A 20,203-nucleotide genomic window follows, 5' to 3' on the forward strand; every position below is an offset into this window, starting at 1 on the left:
ATATGGGAATTTGAGATGCACCCATGGAGCGTCTGGGGTTTTTAATAGGTTTAAATGAGAGATGATGTCTATGCATGGTTAATTTAGGGGCTATGGTGGAGACGAGTGTTTAGACTGTTAAAGGAGGACAGTATGTGTGTGTGCATATGAGGAGGAGGGCAGCTCAAAGCACTGAGATTGTGTCGGGTAAATATAGTCTTTGGGCAGCCACACGTTCTGCACATGAGCTTTTAAAAAGGCCTCAGGAATTTACATCCGCGTGTTATTCCTGACTGCTCTATGTCTTTACCAGAAAACTGTCTCCATATAAACTCCACCCGCTGAACTCTTAAGTCCACGCCAAAAGCCAATGACACTCAAAGCCTCATCAAACAAATACTCTCATCAGTCCTCTACAGCAATCTATATGCACTCTACTGCATTCGCTTAGACAAACTATGACTTTATTAGTGCCAGAACTCATATTTAGATTTAATTCGAAAAGTGAAAAAACACTTCAGCATATCCCACAACAGCATTTGGGCATCTGGATCAAATTATTCTTATTGAAAACTAGTTAAGAGTTTGGACAAAATGAACTCAATTTATGTCTCATGATCTTAAAAAACTTTTAAATGATTGAAATTAGTTTTGAAGAGAAATTTACAAAACTAAGATTTAAATGAGTTTTAACAGAAAAAAAGCAAAAACCTTAAAATAAAATGGCAAAATATAATTTTGATTTAACATGGAATAACCTGCATTAATTGATCAAAATAAAGTAAAACAGTGTTATTGTCAAGTATTATTACAATTTTAAATAACTTATAAATCCATTTTAATATAATTTTTAAATGTAATTCATTCCTGTGATGGCGAAGCGGAATTTTCAGAAGTCATTACTTCAGTATTAATATTTTTGTGTAAACCATAATGCATTTTTTTGATGAATGGGAAGTTCAAAAGAACATCATTTATTTGAAATAGAAATCTTTTGTAACATTATAAATGTCTTCACTGTCACATTTGATCAATTAAATGCATTCTTGCTAAATCAATGTATTAATTTCTTTTTAATAAAATTCCTGACTCCACACTTTTAAATGGTATTTTACCTCCATTTTGTTATTTCATAGTTTGATGGTAAAACTAGTACTTAATGAGTAAGTGTGTCCAAACCTTTGACAAATACTGTAAATATACACATGCTCAGACATACCAGCCTCTCCATTTCCTGCTCACGCATCCTTTCCTCTCTTTGCCAGCGATGGTACTCCAGCAGGTCTTCTTCTTTGTCGCTGACCTCTGAAATGCTGTTCTTGCGTTCCCGTGTGCGCGGCTGAACCTGCCGAGGCTCCCTGGAGTTCTTTCTCTGGTTACGGGGACTAGTGAGGGGAGAGACACCTGTCTGAGAGCCTAGAGCTGGGGAGAGACCCCCCTTCTGCTTACCGCAAGACTGGTCCTTCAAAATAGCAGATACAGGAGATTGACTTCTGGCATGCAATTTCGTACTTCCTACTTCTTCCTCAGCCGTGGCTCGTCGTTGAAGACGAGGACTCTCTGGTACAGTCCGGCCACGAGAGGTCAAAGGAACGCCGGGCAGAGCTCCAGGGAGAACTGGCACCCCAAGGACACCTCTGCGTGCTGTGGACGGGCTGAGAGGAGGAAGTTCACGCATGCTGGATGGTTCTACACCACGACGGGTTGACTGGGGACTGTCTGGAGGAAGGAGTGCACGTGAATGGGGCTGAAGACTGGAAGAAGTTTCTTGGACTGATGAGCCAACACTGGATCTAGGGCTAGAAGATCCTGTTGAGGACAAAGAGGTGAGTCTAGCATTGACCTGTCTGCCTAAATCTCCAGATGCAAATGAGACAGACCCAGAAGAGGAACCATGGGCCAGGTGTGTACTCTCACCTCTACGGTTTGTCGCTGGGCTTGAGGGGGTTTCAGTCAAAGCTTTTTGAAGCCTGGAACTTTCTTGATCCTTTAGCCCTCCGTTGGAACTGCTGGCTTTGGATGCAAAAGTGCGTGGCTGTGGCACCGGGGCCTGGACGGTGTGGGTGTAGCTGGTGGAACGGGTATTAGTGGAGCCCAAACAAGCCCCTGGACTGCTAACCACAGAAGGGGTGGAGAGGGGGGAGAAAGCAGGACTGGTATTTTCATAGCTGGAGCTTACGGACAAAATACCAGGACTGGTTGGAGGGGAGACAAGACTGTGGCCGCTCCCGTTGAGCATGGCAGACTGTGGAATGGGGTGGCGGGCTTTTTTACATTGCTCAGATGAGGAAGTCTGGCCTTCATCCATATTCAGAGAATTCATAATGTCCTGAAGATCCTTCTCAATAGAGCGCACAAGAGTGCCGTGTCCAGGATGAGGTCGCTCGTGCAAAGGAAGGTGGTTTCCATTGAGCTGCCCATGGGTTTCTGTGAAGAATAAACAACATCACTTGATGATCCTAAATTTTAATTGATATCAAATGTAGCAGACTCATACAACATATGTACCAGGTTAACAAAATTTGTGATTTTTAAAAAATATATAAACTATCATCTAAAAGTTTGGGCTTAGCAATACAATTTTTTGAAAGTGATCAAAAGTTGTATTCAGCAAGGTTGCATTAGTTTGATCAAAAGAAACCGTAAAGACATTATATGGACACGCTACAAAATGTTACAAAGGACAAAAGTATACTGAAAAAATATCAGTTTCCATAATTAAGAAACACAACTGTTTTCAATCTGTTTTATATTGAAAATAATAAGAAATGTCACATATTAGCACCAAATCAGCATATTAGAATGATTTCTGAAGCATCATGTGACACTGAAGACTGGAGTAATGGCTGATTAAAATTCAGCTTTGCTATTTCAGGAAAAAAATTACATTTTAAAATATATTAATGAAGAAAAATGTTATTTTAAATAAGAATTTTTCACAATATAACTGTTTTACTGCATTCTTAATCAAATGAATGCAGCCTTGGTGAAAATAAGAGACTTCTTCAGACCCCAAACATATGTGAGGGCTTCTTCATACATACATAAAAAAATATATTGAATATATTTTTTATGAAGGTTAAAACTGACTTTAAAACATTTTACTCTGTTTTAATTTCCTTTCAAATTTCTTTAACGTATGAATTTTATCCTTTTTTTATTTTATCCAGAACCATACTTTTTATATTGAACTTGTTACAACCCATTATATAAAAAATAATTGACTACATACAAGCTATTTTTAACTGAACAACATCAAAACCTAAATCAGACATCTATCTCTCAAATCTGGCAATCACATGGATTTGAAATTCTATATTTAAAACTGTCAGGACCATATTTCCCTCATACCACATGTGCTATAAACCCATGCAGGACAGGGCTGGGTAAAATGCATACAAACACACACCTCCCCCTCTTTTACATACTCTGGGTGTGTCTCTCAGCCTACAGACTGTGGATGGCAAGAATCCCACTCTCAGCCCAAAGGTCAGAGCGGACAAAAGAGAATGGAGCTTGAATTATGGCATGACTCATTCTGCACACTCAAGACCAGCTGAACGCACTCAGTTCTGTTCACTCTCTGCAGCCAGGGCCACCGGTGCACTAACCACGCAATAAACACGTTATTTTAGTCAGAGCTGTGGCACAGTGGGGAGAACACGAGCTCACAACACATAAGGAAAGTGACCCCACAAATATTGTTTTATTTTGAAATAAACATATTAAAAAAAGTTACTGTCATTTTACCAAACAAACAAGTAGTTCTTGAGATTTCTGGAATACTATGTTTCTACTGTGCAGCAGTCAGAGCAGAAGCTGCACCACAACCATACAAAGTTGTTATTTTCTTGAATCCATTGAAAAAAGTGGCTAAGAATTCATAAGAATTTAAAAATGTAGAATTTTAAGATTAAGTCAAATGAAGAAATGAGCAACTGAAACTGTGGGACGGTGCCTGAAAGATGGATATATACCTGTAGATGTGGTAGAACAAAAAAAAAGAACTTTTAATAAACAAAATGACTGAAAACATTTGTTATGTTCACTGAACTGAAAAATACATTTAATGACCTTTCTGTAATGAAAAAATTTTTTTTTGTCACACTGCTTCATAAGGAACAGCTCGTTTGCTGTTTGCTCATAGCTTGTGAGGCGAAAAATAATTTTATTTGTACAACCAATTTGCAAATTGCAAGTGTGTTCCATATTGTTAAATATAAAGCATTTTAATTATTATCAAAATGCACAGTAAGTTAAGGTTTATTTTCCAAGTACAGACAACTATAATCAGACCAAAGAGCCATTTCAATGTTTTTTTTAAAACTAATGAATGAAAAACCTATAGGGTCATCAGAAAAACAGTGATGCACTCGGCAGTTAACACCCACACTGGCATAACAACAATGTTATATTCATCACTGTCATGGTGCCATGTTCCTTTAAAATGTCCAATCTGGTGTTCAAGGATTAACAGGGTCAAAGCCAAGGTCACCCAACAGGGGACTTCCAGCAGTTGACAGAGTGCTTGTTGTGGCCATTCAAATTCCCATTCTTTTCAAAGCGATTTCTCAAGGATCTCACTTCCTGGATTCTAGACTCTTTGAAACGAGTCAATGCTGAATGAGTGAGAGCAGCGTTTAAAATGGGCAAAGATACAGCTGGAGTTTTCTCCAATAACATGGATATTAAAGAGGGAGGATTAGGCCGAGTTATTTTAGGCAGATTTGTGTCACCTGAGCAGTGTCTGGAACTTGTTATAATTATCTAGGGTACAATGCCTCTCTGTGCCCCATTTGCTATAACGTTTAGTAATTAAATCAACGGAATGTGCACCATTATTCACAAATGTAGTGCTCTCTCTCTCTCTCTTTTTCTGAGTGCCTTCAGCAACTTTAACTCCCAATTGCATCCAGAGCAGCTGTCTTACACAACCAGATTCCAGGTCAGTGTAATTTTGCTTCTGCATATATACCTGAGTGGTTCTTGTAGGTACTGGTAAATCCAGGGCTTCCACCTGGCATCAAACTCTTCATCCTGAGGGCCTCCTCTGGGTGGTTAAAGCGGAAAAAGGATGACTGACCAAAACACAGCATACACCCTGAGAAAAAAGCATACGCAAGCAGAAAAACAGCATTAAAATTCCAAAAGAAAAGAAAGTTCACTGTATTATAATAAAAAATGTGAAATTATACAGTGCTTTATGATGAAACTTCTAAATTAAATTATTTTAAGTAAACAATATTATTAATAAAAAAGACTGAATTCAAGACAGCACCTTACTACATTACTTTACATCAGCAAAGCCATTTTTACCAGAATAAGGGGTAAAAAAATGAAAACTGTCATAGGATTTGTGAAATATACAGTGTTTATAAGTCAGCTGACATTTTCTGTGACCTTTTTCAACGATTTTATCGGGTGGAGTTGCCAGCGCTATACTCAGCAGAGGTTTACTTCAAGAAAAGTCATCTGTTGAAAGTGTAATTAAATCTTTTACTTATAAACCTTGAACTTTATTCATTCAAGGTAATCTTTTAGAGCATCTGAATGAAACAAAACAGGGGCGTGGATCAAACATAATAAAGCCAAACAAAAGCAATCAGTGCAAGTCACACAGCATTTGTCTGGCCTGAATCTGTGTCCTTATTTACATGCTTTATTGTAACTCATATCACGGCTTATCTTGCCATATCATAGAGTTCAAACAATGAGATTAAACTAAGATTGTCTATTAGTAGGAAATGCACACATACCTCCTATACATTCATAACACTTTGTCCCTCTGCCCTTATGAAAGTGCTGTGATTAGTGGGGCAGAGGGATCAATGCAGAGTCTGTCAAAATGCCAGAGAATTATGACCCAGACTTCAATTTCATAATGAACACTGGCACAGAAAGCACTGAGAGAATATAAGATCAGTATGACTCATTGCTGACTTACAGCACAGTAGAGGACAGGATATGACATGCAATACGAAAATATAAAAATTCCTCTTCTTAACACTGGTTCACCTCTGTACATATATCACTGTGTCTTTGTTGCGGTCTTTTCTAAATTAAAACACTTTATCTATTATGACCATGTCAAAGCTGAACCTCATAAAGTGTCCATGTACTGTACATATACGGGTGCATCTCAATAAATTAGAATGTCGTGGAAAAGTTCATTTATTTCAGTAATTCAACTCAAATTGTGAAACTCGTGTATTAAATAAATTCAATGCACACAGACTGAAGTAGTTTAAGTCTTTGGTTCTTTTAATTGTGAAACTACATTATAAACACAACCAAAAACATGGATGTAGCCACATATTTGAGACTGAATAAGGACCAGACTGTAATATTTGACCAATCAAACACATTCTTCATTTCAGAAATAATCTAAAGGGGACAATCTCTATATCTGTAATGGTTATGGGCCAGTCAAAGAATTCACTCAGAAAAACAAATAAAACAAAACATTCAGTTTGTACACTTCATAAAAAATGTGGTACAGAGTAGACAGAATGAATAAGGTAAAATCACTGATGACAGACTATAACCTCTATTTACACAACTAAAGACTAAACAATCAAAAAGGCATATGGCACAAGGGGGCATCAGAGGGGTCAGGCTGGGCATGATGAGGTCAGACAAGGATTTCGTAGTAATTAATTAGAAAGGTCAAAAATATGAAAAAATATATTGCAGAGCTACTTTATTCTATTAAGCCTTAATGTGTTTTGAGAGCGTTCATGAGAGCATTAACAGTACTTTACATTTTAGTGTGTGAAGAACATTAAATAGTATTTAAGTTATTTGTTTAATAACTCTCTATTTACTATTAATACCTGTATCTTAAGATAGGCCTACTAACTTACAAACATTTACAACAGAGCTAAATTACAGTAAAGTTTGGCTATACTATGTTTAATATAGTCAGCTATAGTTTAGATTTTTGAGATAATAAATAAAATCACTTTATTCTAACATGAATTTATCATTTTTCTTAAAACACATTAACCAGCACAACGGAATTAGTAAACATCGTTCAATGGTTAATCAATAGCCTTCTTTGGAGTACAAAACCGCAAGTCTACAGCGTAACAGGCGAATCATTGGTAAAATATTGAAGATAAAGCAGTTTCACCTACCAGGTTCGTAAAATACAACTCAAACTTATATCCAATCGATTGGAAACGCTGGGAAACGACGGACACTGTGTTTGTGTGGAGCTCTCGCGTGTCGCGTGCAGTAAAGAGAGCTGCGCGTGTATGTCTGTCCGCAGCTTTTGTGATGTAAATGTCAAGCGCTACTACAACGCGTCCACCCACTGACTTCTGCTACAACACAAAACAGCACAGCTGTCACCTGCCCGACTGTCATCGCCAGTCCAAAGAAAACGGGCAAGACAAAAAAGAAGCAGTTAATACTGCTTAATAAGACATCCGTGGAATTTAAAATAGAAACATGGTTTTCTTCTCTGTGAAACTCTGCACTTCGCGGATGTTCAGACGCTACACGTTGCTTTTATTTGAATGCAACTCGAATGTTTAAAGTTAATCTGAATTTAAAAAGGCATACTTTACGGGCATTAAGTCTGTTGAGGACTATTGACGCCTCATTAAGACAAATGTATTGGAAGTCGCATGGGTGGCACGTTGGACAGCTGTCCTCTCGCCGGCTGTCTCATGTTATTGTCATGCACAGATTGCGAACAGGGTAGTGGACTGCAAATCAGTTCATCTGGATAAACATGATCACTATCCCTTAATAGGCTACTCGAATTGGTATTAAACAAATTACTCATAGCTAAACGTCAAAATATATGCTTAGGTGCACCAGGCTTGAAATCTGCTAGCTTAACAAATTTTTTTAAATAGTTACAGCTGCTGTTAATAAGATAAAATAAGAGAATCCAACAAAACATCACATTTCTGTAGCATTACATGTTCCCAATGTATACAACTAATAAAGAGCAATGCGATTCTGGAGTGCCTGAAATAGTCCAACAGAGCAGGGCAAGGTCAAGTTCTTCAAATGGAAGTTCAAGCAAGCCCTCATCATTATCATCCTGCAATTTCCGGGCCCCATGTATAACACAAATATACACTGATGTGATTCCAAAGTGGACGGCCTTAAATAGCTCAAGAGTAGTGTAAGGTCAAGTTTTTTAAAGGGATGTTCAAACAAACCTTTATAATTGTAACACAAAATGGTTACACGGTTATTTTAGTTTTAGAAATGCAATCTTATCTGTGAAATGGTAAATATCTGACGCAGAGTCATTCTGAATTTAAGCAAAGGCCTTAGCTCTCATTTACTACATATGCCTTCTTCTAACTTTAGAACCTAGCAGTCCATCCAGTCTGATAATAGCTGAAACATTTGTCCACTGGAGCCACTCGATGACTAATTCTCTTGATAAGTGGAATGGTATTCAGAAATGCATTTTACTGATGTGCAGGCTGAATCTATTGATTAACTGTCAAAAATGTTCAAGGCAACCAGGTGAAAATAAAAGCGAAAATTCAAAAGAAATGCTAACATTAATAAACCATCAGCAAGACACAATGTGCCGTTTGTTTCCATTTCAAATTCCACATTAAGAATAAGGCTAATTTTGTAACCTATTCAACATATATTGAACTAAAACTAGTTGAATGAGCATAAGAACAACTTTAAAAATCTAGACCAACTGTAAATGAGCCATTGCTTACCTTGTGTGAGTCTGACAGGTTTGGTAACAGCTAAGCCATCCATTGAGCACTGATTTCCACAGGGGTACAGGGTGATGGCTCCCCCCACATTTTCAATGTAGCAATGTTGAGCTGTGACACCCGGACCCTGAATATTAATATCTGTGTTCCCATGCCCGAGAGTAGTCTTCCCTGCAACATGTGATGGAGATTCAGTTGATTATTGCTGCATAAAACTACACTGATTAGACATAAGGTGTAACAATAAAAGGTTTAAAAAGGATGTATTGGAAAGATAACACTTAATTAATTACTCATTTTAAATTGTTACAAGACTTGAAAATGTTGCAATAATATATGAAATGCTGCAGCACAAGGTTTGCAGCAAAAGAACAGGTTAATGTTTGCTTCTTTAACAAAGAGAAGACAGACAAACCCCCACTCCCCCTTATAGTGACCGGCCCCGTCTGAGTTATTTCATTCAAAGTGTCTATGAAGCAGATGTGAGTAAAAGAGCCATAACCCAAGCCTATTGTGAGAGCAGATGTGACAGAGACAGTGGTAGGAAGCAAGTGACGGGTGGGTGCATGCTGCACTTTAGATTGAAGATGAACATAATTAATTCCTTAAAAGAAGACATTTCTAGGCAGTAATACACATTCCCCAAGACAAATGTGCTCTCACTCCAGCAAGCTCAGTCACACTGTGAAGCAACAGGGGGTTGTGTCAAAGTCAGGTCATAGCCTCATAATTCTGTCTCTTGTTCTAAAGCCACTTCCATTGTGAATGCAATTTACAAAAAACAGCTGAAACCTCAATACTCAGTCCTAAATTGAAACCTCAATCAATACTAGATCTGTCATATGGGTGGATCCCACGAATATATACATTTAATTTATTAATTATAATGAATTCTCTATGTATCTATTGACATGAGCACAGGAAATTGTATTCAATCCACTATGAAACAATTCACTGATGAATAGTGCACTACATCCACTTCCTCTGGGATTTATACTTGCATGCTTGCTCTCATTCTTCCTCAGTGTCAGGGGAGGAGAAGTCCTCTATTTGTCATTCTTCATGAGACGAAGCATAGCCAAGTTATGAGGACAGTACAGTGAGGTTTGTCCTCTCTCATGAACTTCCTGCCCATCACCGCACAAACACGCACAAATACTAATCTTTATTTGTAGTCTCCAGTTTTTCAGTTGACATCCCGTCTGTTTGTACGATCATATAATTAGGTCTCAGAATTTGAAAGCATTGCCACTAAGCACAAATTCCACAGCAAACCACATCCTTAGTCAAATGACAGTGTTTGCATCTAATTTGGTAGACAGAATCTGCCGTGGATACTTCATGAGGGTGTGTATTGCATTCAGTTACTTTATAGTAAGGTGACTAAACTTACCCTCTGGCAGGGGCAGCAGGGTTATTGCCGTACTCAGACGGCCACTTCCCAAGCTGACGAGATGGGGTCGTTCTGCCTGGACTTTGAGAGTCTTGCCTGTTTCAATCAGGTCCAGTGGTGTGCTCTGTGAACATATGAGGGCAATACAACAGTCAACCTTTTAATAACGGATCATATTTTACAACCTCTGATCACCGTTAAAGTGACCTGTACTGCTCAGGGTTCCTAAAACAGGATTAGTGTAATTCAGTTAGGGCCATTGCGTACTGCAGTGACAGGGTAAGAGGCTAACTAGACTAAATGGGTTATCTCCATCAGGTACCACCATGCAGGCTAAGAGGCTAACAGGCCATTGCGTACTGCAGTGACAGGGTAAGAGGCTAACTAGACTAAATGGGTTTAGCTCCATCAGGTACCACCATGCAGGCTAAGAGGCTAACAGGATTTAGCTGTTAGATGAAAGACAAAGGACCAGACCGATAAATGACCAAAGGAGGAACATATTTGGCCTCAGCATGTCACAGATGGAGGTTCTCAAGGGCAGCATGGGGATTATTTGCTTGGTAAGTCGCACTTTGATGTTTGAGGGAGTGCTGTTGTACATAGAAACAAATGGTATAATTAATGTTTTTAATAAGGAATTGGCATATTTCATTTATTTTGTGTCTTAAGATGATGTTAGAAATTACACAGTCTTTAATGCACTAGAAAGGATTTTGGTAACTGAAGAGCAACCAGTGGAAATTTCACATCAGTTTCTTTTCCCTTTCTGGGATGTAAAACTCTGAATTTACTAGGAATGGACAGACCATTGGGATTATCCAGTGGGCCGGGCGAAAAACAAATAAACATACAAAAAATTCGAGGAAGTTTGTTTTCGTTTGGAAAAAAGGGAGAATTTTCTGACATCACAAGGATGGCCCTGGTTAAGTTACAGTAGCCGCAATGTGAAAACAGCTACTTCACGAAGTAAAATATAGTTTAATCAACAATACATCAGGCAAAAGTTGCATTGAATGCATGTTATACAGTGGGGAATTATCTATTACATGGGTTGTGATTGTGATCGCATCACAATCACATGTTTTAGTCCCATATCCGTGGTATGAATGGACTTTACCTCGCTAACGTTCACACCATTCACCAGTTAAATAAAGATTTTACACATCTTTAAAGTGTCTTCACATCATCTTTTTTTTACGAGTCTAGGACCAGCGTCCAAAGAAATAACCTTTAAAACTGAACAGCAATAAGGCTTCTAATAACAATATATGAATTCTTTCTAAAGTGATTAAATGTCACTGTAGTTTACTTTAGCTTTCATATCTTATCCTGTCATCTCCGGATAAAACATATAAAGCTGCTCCAAAGTTTCCATTGTCCTCTGACATTTTTCCATATACGGCTCAGTTGTTTGTTTCTGTGAGTGTGTGTACTCAACTTTACTAGTGAAGTTTTAACAGGTGCGCTGAACTAACGGCTTGATGTTTATGAGACCCTGTAATGTTTGATTGGTTGAATACAGTGCAGTGTTTGAGCAAGATTAAATGCAGACAGGGGACAAAATGGGGACAAAATATCTCCACAAAGATGGCAATATCCAAAATCCTTGTCCTTGTGGGGACATTTTTGGTCCCCATGAGGAAAACAGCTTATAAATCAAACAGAACAATTTTTTCTGAAAATCTAAAATAGCAGAAAGTTGAAATGTCCCCATAAAACATGGAAACCCAACTTGTGTGTGTGTGTGTGTGGTCCTGGTAAACCCTATGTTATGGGGACGAAATCCTTGTCCTTGTGGGGACATTTTTTGATCCCCATGAGGAAACAAGCTTATAAATAATACAGAATTATGTTTTCTGAAAATCTAAAAATGCTAAATGTTTCCTGTAAGGAGTAGGTTTAGGTGTAGGGTGATAGAAAATACAGTTTGTACCGTATAAAAAAATAATAATTACACCTATGGAATGTCCCCATAAAACATAGAAACCCAACATTTGTGTGTGTGTGTGTGTGTGTGTGTGTGTGTGTGTGTAAAATTCTGAAATGTGAGATTCACCCTCTCAGCTCACACACTCACCTGTAAGACCTGATGAGTCTGACGGCTGTGTTCTGGAACATTCCGATTCAGCCTGTCCATGTCTATGGCGTTATTGATCACTTCATGACATTTGTTAAGATCCTGGAATTACATAAAGATAAACAGCAAGATGTTTTAAAAGTCCAAAAATGGCCTTGGTTGAAGGGGTGATTACACTCTAAAAAATGCTGGGTTGTTTCAACCCAACTTTGGTCAAATAGGGACTAACCTAACTTTTGGGTTAAAAATGTAATGTAAAAATTTAACCCAACGGTTGGGTTAGTCCATATTTGACCCAAAGTTGGGTTGAAACAACCCCGCATTTTTTAGAGTGTAGGTTATATCTCATAAAATGTGATTGAACTTACATGTAATGAGTCAAAATCACAACTCATATTTGTTTTATTTATACAACATGAACAGACTATTAGAATAAATATGTGGATCTGGCACAGTTACAATATTTAAAGCTTGTGTCTTTGATCTTAACAGTGAACTATAAAACACATCAAGTGTTTCCTTATTATAGACAAAATACAGTCATGCAATGATCTAACAAATGCATACTGTGATTAACCAACTGTCGTGAACAGACCGGAGTCTGCATCTTAGTTGAAATACACAGCATGAGTCAGTGTGACTCATCTCGCACACAAACAAACGCACACCCCGACTCACAGTGAACAGATGCAGCCAATTATCTATGGTACAGACACAGGCACATTAGCGTGAACAAACTAGAGTAGACCTCAGGTCAGTACACACATCACAGCAGATCAGTCATTTTGGAACATCCCTAACCTGAAATCCCCCTCTACCTCCTTCCCTCACCTCTCCCCCGTCTCTGACTCATACCACTGTCTCTCAGACAAAACACACTGGAAAGCAAAGAGAAACAGACCCGCAAGACAAACTGAGCATCAGGGTCTATGTGTGTACATAACGGCCATTGCAAATCAGTAAAGGGCAGTAACGTCACTAAAAGTAGTGAATATATTTGTTGAATTACATTTCTTGAGGTGGTATTGTAACTTAAAATCATGTTACTTTGCAAAGTGATATTATTGCTTAAGTAGCAGCTTAGCTGTTTACAATCAGAACAATTGATTCAAAAGAGTCAAAAGAGCCATTTATTCTGAATCAGAATAACTTGTTCTGATTCTGAACAACCAACAGAAAATCCTAAGTGATTCAGAATGACTCTTTTGAATTGGTTCTTTTCAATCAGTCTGGGTGTTCAAAATCACAAGTTATCAGTTATACCTAAAGAGAAGCTTTTAGCTTAGTTTAGCCAATTTCATTTTAGAGTAACTATAGAGTAGTCTGTAGCTTAGCTAAACAACTTCATGTAACATTTACAGTACATCAAAACATTAAAATAATTTTTTTACAGTACATCAAAACATTAAAAGACATTTTCCATATGTGTGCATATCTGTATATAATGGTCATTGAGAATCAGTGAAGGGCAGCAACATCACTACATTTCTCAGTAGCATTTTGGCTGTTTACAATCAGACCATGTGATTCCGATTCAAAAGAGTCATTTATTCCAAAATCACAGAAAATAATGTAAACACGCCTTTACTGTGGAAATAGCCAAAAGGTAAATAATTTCACCATGTATCATTTTTCTTGACCACATATTAACAATAAAAACAGCTGTTTAGACTCAGAACAAGCATATCTGATGTCAAATAAATTGATTTTCTGAATCAGAATCTCTTGTTTTAATTGTAAACACCAAAATTTAGTAATCCTTTTCAAACGGACTCTTTTGGATCACTTCTTTTCAAGCAGTCTTTTCACATTTTTCTATTTTTGCTACAAAGCTACATTCAACATTTACAGTCAGGTACACCAAAACATCAAAAACAGACCCGCATTTACAATATTAATTCTAATATGCAAACTATTATAACATAGTATAATATAACATAATAATATAATAATATAACAAAAAAGATTACCTTAATCTGCCAGTTTTCCAATGAGTCAACTGTTTCCTTGAAATGTATCTAAAAGGACATCCTAAATTGTACAGAGGTTTGAAAGCTCGCCAAAGCTTTGTGAGATTAATGCAAGGAAATCTCTTTCCTCTGCTGGCATGTCCAGTCAGGGAAATGACTGGAATGAGACGCTTTGCTTCTCCAAACAAGCAAAGACAGGTTAGGTACAGTGAATGAATATTGATTAAGATGATGACGGACATTTACGGTTTTTAACTCAACAGCTGGTTCAAAACCAAACGTCCTCTTCTTTTGCTCCTTCCCCTAGCTAGCTTCTCTCTCCCTTCATTCCTGATGTCATGTTTGCAAGTGCAGCTGGCAATTCCCGCAGGCCGCCTCTCACAATCACGTCCAGTGAATGACACAGAGGGAAGAGAGAACAGAAAGCCTCTGTCACTATACTGAATATGGTCACTGCTCTCACTGTCACACATACACACACAGCCGGACAATACAGAGACACTGACATTAATGCACACACAGACATATACTGATGCCTTGATTCAAAGATACTTGTACACACATAAACAAATATACACCTAATAGCAGTTCAACTGGAGTTTTTTATGCCGGTAAGTCGCTTGCCTCTGAAACGTGTCATTAAGTCTGCAGTTATGCCACTGTGTCCTGCCCTCTGCAGCAGAAAATAGACTCAACCACATAGCACAAACCACAAAGCTCCTCTTACAGGAGCTATAATCATACAGGCTACACATCCAAACACACACACACTTATATAGACACATGGCAGTGTGTAAGAGTTACAGGGAGAAGTGAGGAAACCACAAGAGGAACATACAGCTAATATAAAAGTACAGCTAAATGTAGCACGAACAGTAGGTGAATCTGGTAAATAGAAACCAAAGACTGGAAACATGAAGGCCTGATGTTTTTTTCCCTATGTTAATACCATGACAATGTTAAATCAAACTGAGATTTAAAATGTCTTTTATGAAAAAATCACAACCTAGACAGGCAGCAGTTAAATAAATACAACAAAAAACACATTAAAACGTAAATAAATAAAAATAAATCTATGCTTAAAATGAATATATAAATACTTATTATGGCAATTAAAATATATTCTAATATTAAACTATAAAATTAATTTACTGAACTATATTAAAAATAAAAATAAAAACTATATACTAAGTATTTTGCATTATATATTTGAATTAATTTGAGCACTCATGTTCGCTGCATAAATCTGATAAATACTATGCAATATACATTGATTTAGTGCAGCACTATACATTTCTTCATTCACTTATACAGCAGCCCAAATCAAAGAAGTACTAAAATGAACCAAAATTCCTATTTAGAGTGTTGAGATATACCAAATACCAAGTTCTTAAAAACCCATAAGCAATTTCAAACCCACTCACCATCTTTTTTAGCCCAAGAAAGATTCACTCTGTTGCTGCATGGCCTTGTTTACTCACAATCTCAGTGCTATGTCCTGTGTTTACACCTTTGAGCCTTTGGCTGACCGTCTACAGTCCAGCTCTCACTGTTTGTTTGTCTCTGCTGCTCGCTCATGTCTCTTACTGAATGCTCTGAAGTTCTGGAGGACAGAATTGCATAGTACCACCACAGCTGGGACAGAGTGAGAGAGCGAGAGAGAGAGAGAGAGAAAGCACTAGCAGAGGAATCCACATTAAAAAAGTCTCTGCCAGAATCCAGGTGTGCGGTCCGTCTTTCCAAGCAACCATGAATAATCGTCAAGTTTATGTCTAAATTTAGAAAGCTGAATCACGAGGGACATATATCTACAACGTCACACAGAAATCATCATCTGTAAACTTGGCTCACCTGTTTACTACTTGCTCAGCTTGCTGCTCAAAAACAGGCTAAACTTATTACTAAAAATAACTGAATTATTAAAAGGATATTCAGTCCAAGAATTAAAATTCTATTAGCATTTACTAACCCTCATGCTGTTCCAAACTTGTATGAGTTTCATCTTCTGTGGAACATAAAAGAAGATATTTTTGAAAAGCTGAACTATCCCTTTAAGAAATACATTAAGATGTTAATACCATGTTTTTATTTTAAAGCCTTTAGAAGATGGTTAGGTCGTAAGAAACATGTGATGCATCTTTAGTTTCTATTGTTCAAGATTTGCTGGAATGGTATAAAAAAATTGTCAAATCACCATCAGTGCAGCAGATGGACTTATTTCGAACAGATGTGTGTTTACATGCTGTTGTGGAGGACGGAAAAGACCTTGATATTCCAGGTGGAGTCCCCTACTCACTTCCTGTTCTTCCCTCCTCCACAGAGGCAAAACAAAAATGGTGTTTTCCATTTGATGTTTAACAGCTGCAAAACTGCTGATATGAGTCACTTTAAGAGTATTTGTTACATAATTAGATTCATTTGTGGAAACAAGATGCTGGGAACAAAAAACAAAAATAGTCAATGAAGTTGTCATGGAACTCCTAAGCAAACATTTGTCTCTTAGTGAACATACAACCGAGCAATCCATCATACACTGAGCCAGACTGATTGGTAACAATCCTAAAAAAAACAAAACATGGGAAAGCCATGATTCAGAACGCTAGAGAGGAAAATATCTGTCTGGTGGAGAACGAGAAAGAAAGGCTTTTTTTTCCACGGCCACTGCCAGATGTGAAAAGTGTCCAAACACATAAAAAAATGAACACAAACAAATCTGAGCAGCAACTAGGCAACCACAGCTGGAAGAGGAGCGGACTCTTCCGGTGTGGGCTCCTAAGCGGGATTCTTCCTGTCGGTTGACCCTATGATCTAGCTACTCTTAACACAAACAAATCTGAGCAGCAACTAGGCAACCACAGCTGGAAGAGGAGCGGACTCTTCCGGTGTGGGCTCCCAAGCGGGATTCTTCCTGTCGGTTGACCCTATGATCTAGCTACTCTCTGGGAATAAACAGTCTCCAGCTGCCCCCTTCTCACCCACAACTGAGAAAAAATGACAACAGGCCTGATAATCTAAAGCAGTCCTATGTTTTGAGCCATGAGTGCCTTATTATAGAGCCACATTTAAGTTATTTATGTGTTTGTTGTCCTCTTTATGTGAGAAAATTATTATTCCACCAAATAACTTCCAACATTTATATGAGAGGCATTCAATTCAGATGTCCAGAGTGGCTCACATGGTCAACACATGGCAAGCACACAAGTTAGCTGCTAGATAACTTTCCATATTTCCATGCTGGACTGCTATCTTGGAATAACACATGTGATATCAAAGCTAATCATTTTGGTCTCACTCATAAATTCTTTGATGGCAGGAACATGCGGCATTCATCTCTTGCAGCATTTTGCAACAGTCTAGTCACTTATTATAGTATCAGAGTAAAGCAACAAGGCGTCAGAAAGATTGACCACAGATCTCACCCCAGAAAACAGTCACAGTGCTTGCGTGGCAGAAATGGTTGAGATCAGAACGCTGTTTAAATCAGAATGTGTTTGTGAGAAAACGAGAAGAAAGACTGGGTTTGTTTCATTGACACAGTAGTATGAAAAAAATGTCTTCATGTTCTTCAGAGCTGTCCAAGAGGGAGTACAAAGTTCTTGCATTATGCACTTTTTTTTGTTCCATTAGCAACCACTGGACTTAAAAAATCCACATTCAAGCAAGTATTTCCCGTCTTAGCCTGCTTAATTCTGTCAAATATTTCACACTTTCCTGCACACCACACAGATATGTCAGAACGGAGCATGACATCCACATTCTCCACTGCACCTGCACTCACCACTTATTAAAGTCAGTATAAAATGAAAATGGACCCTGTCTATTTTGTAAATGCATGTTATGAATCCTATTGTGAATGCTTCATCTATGTATCTATGTATATGTATTTTTTAGCTTTATTTTTTTTTTTCATTTAAATGTTAAGTTTTGAAATGTTGTTGTATGCATTTGTCATTTTTATTTAATCTCTTTATTTTAAAATGTGTATAGGTAGTATTTATAAAGTTTTAGCTTTTAGTTTTGGATCTGTTTTTAGTTGTTTTAATACTACAATTGATTGCTTCTGTTGTCCTCATTTGTAAGTCGCTTTGGATAAAAGCGTCTAATAAATGACTAAATAAATAAATAAATAAAATGCATGCATTTCATTTCTGTCAGGACCACTATCGTCAAAGATGATTTACAATTAGCATACAGTTTGGATTGGCGGTATGGTTCTGTTCTGGGCAAGAACTCCCTGCGCATCCATGCAGCCTAGCATGGATGAGAGCAGGGAGAGCAGCGATATCGACTGAATCTGTCGTAGCCTATAAAATATACCACATATGATACTTTAGCTGTATCATGTAAATGTTCAATCTGCTGCATTGCAGGTGTCATACAGAACACAGGTGTCCAGAAGAAGTATTGAATGTGTTTCCACATCTCTGCACCAGATTAATTAGACAGGTGAGTCATTTGACTGACAGGTGAGGAATTTTTCAAACCACCTGTTAGTCAGTCTCTTTTAGTGAAAGAAAAATGTGTCAGCAGACCAGCAGACCCAGCACAGCCCTCCTGCAAACACAGGCTTCTCATACACTGGTGTGCACAGTGCTGTCTCCACTGGGACAATAGTCTCATTGTCCATGCTTTAGGTCAGGGCCATTATTCCCATGCTGGTCCAGTGCAGCCCATTTTCATTCTCAATCATATTTGCCATAGTAAGACCAGAGTTCTCCATTACTCACACATACCGTAACTAAAATGAAGAAATGCATTCATGTATGAGGTCATTCATAACTCATAATATAACATAATAGTGTCCATAGTGACATTTGCACTGTTACTTTTTAAAGACAGATTCCCCATGATGTTTTGTCAGGCGTCATTTACTAAAGTTAGCATTTTTCATCGGAAAATCTCTTTGTCTCTTTCAGTTCCTCTTTCAATGATTCATAAACTGATTCTAATGAAGATTGCAAAAATGTTCATGTTATATATATATATTGTGTGTGTGTGTGTGTGTGTGTATATATATATATATATATAATGAAATTGGTTTAACACAAGTACATAAAACCTCTGATTTTACAAATTAAATAATAATAATAATAAAATACTTTTAAACTGTCAACAAATCCACCTCTGGTTCTGTGTACCTTATTTACCCCTAGGTACATTTTAGTACCTTAAAGGTACATATTATTACCTAAATATACATATTATTACCTAAATAGTACATCATTACCAAGTGTTTTACCATTTTTTCTGAGAGTGCAGCATTATTCTAAATGTATTCAGAAAACTTCATCATACAAACCCAGCTGTCAATCAAAGCCTTACCTATGAGTTCAGATCCTAACTGTGGCTCTGCCAGTCCCATGTGTAATCCTGAGTGCTGAAAACAGGTGTCTTTCTAACTCATGCTCACTTTAAGACACCTTAAACTCTGTGGAGCACCAGAGCAGGATGGACAAATCACATTCAGAACTAGAAATATCTTCCCTCGCTCTCTCTGTCCTGCACTATTCCCCCACCCACATGTTCGCTCTCTCCACCCCTTTCTCTTTTTCCAGCCCTTATAGTCTCTCACACACTTCTTCCCTTCCTTCTTTTTTCATTCTACTGCCACAAGGCAGTCTTTCATTCTCACAGCTGAAGAGCGCCTCTGGAACGAGACACCCACCCTGAGCCCAGATCAGGAGACAGACGAGAGAGAGAGAGAGAGATAGATAGGCAGGAGTACAATAGGGGTGACTTATCGCCAAATACTGATGTAGAGATTTCAGAAATGGTGTCTTGTAAAATTAGATTTGTAATATCAGCATATTGGTATATGGAAGCAAGTCTTTTTTTTTTTTTTGGTTCTCTCTCCCTCATGCCACTGATCCATTTAATTCTCTGTATACAGAAATCTAATTCCCACAGCATAGTTGAACTCTGGCCAAGCCAGATAAGCAAAATGTGAAATTAAATTCAATTACAATAAACCAATAAAGGTGCCCTCCAAATACATTAAATTGTCCTCTGTAAAATGTTTTATGACAACAAACGGAAGGAAAAAAAATGCAAATAATTAAAGGCAAGAATAGACACTGGA

At 37.7% G+C, this 20,203-nt stretch overlaps 1 protein-coding gene across 8 annotated transcripts in view; it reads right to left on the minus strand.

Annotated features, from left to right (window-relative positions):
• Positions 1-19,602, minus strand: part of LOC107717873 (pleckstrin homology-like domain family B member 1) — a 42,074-nt gene extending 22,472 nt beyond the window's left edge. For 5 of the 8 annotated variants that reach the window (XM_016524761.1, XM_016524762.1, XM_016524760.1 and 2 more), the window contains exons 1-7: positions 15,549-15,707; positions 12,155-12,256; positions 10,075-10,198; positions 8,682-8,852; positions 4,955-5,080; positions 1,869-2,406; positions 1,199-1,787 (exon numbers count right to left, since the gene is read on the minus strand). In XM_016524761.1, the coding sequence (XP_016380247.1) occupies positions 1,199-1,787; positions 1,869-2,406; positions 4,955-5,080; positions 8,682-8,852; positions 10,075-10,198; positions 12,155-12,256; positions 15,549-15,551 (1,653 nt within the window). In that variant the 5' untranslated portion in view covers positions 15,552-15,707. Of the gene's footprint in view, positions 1-1,198; positions 2,407-4,954; positions 5,081-8,681; positions 8,853-10,074; positions 10,199-12,154; positions 12,257-15,548; positions 15,708-19,446 lie in introns of those variants that run through there. The other 3 variants (XM_016524759.1, XM_016524758.1, XM_016524754.1) reach the window with 3 other exon arrangements.
• Positions 19,603-20,203: the final 601 nt, after the last annotated feature.

The sequence above is a fragment of the Sinocyclocheilus rhinocerous genome, unplaced genomic scaffold, assembly GCF_001515625.1.
Source record: "Sinocyclocheilus rhinocerous isolate Xijiao unplaced genomic scaffold, SAMN03320098_v1.1 scaffold1384, whole genome shotgun sequence".
NCBI lineage: Eukaryota > Metazoa > Chordata > Actinopteri > Cypriniformes > Cyprinidae > Sinocyclocheilus > Sinocyclocheilus rhinocerous.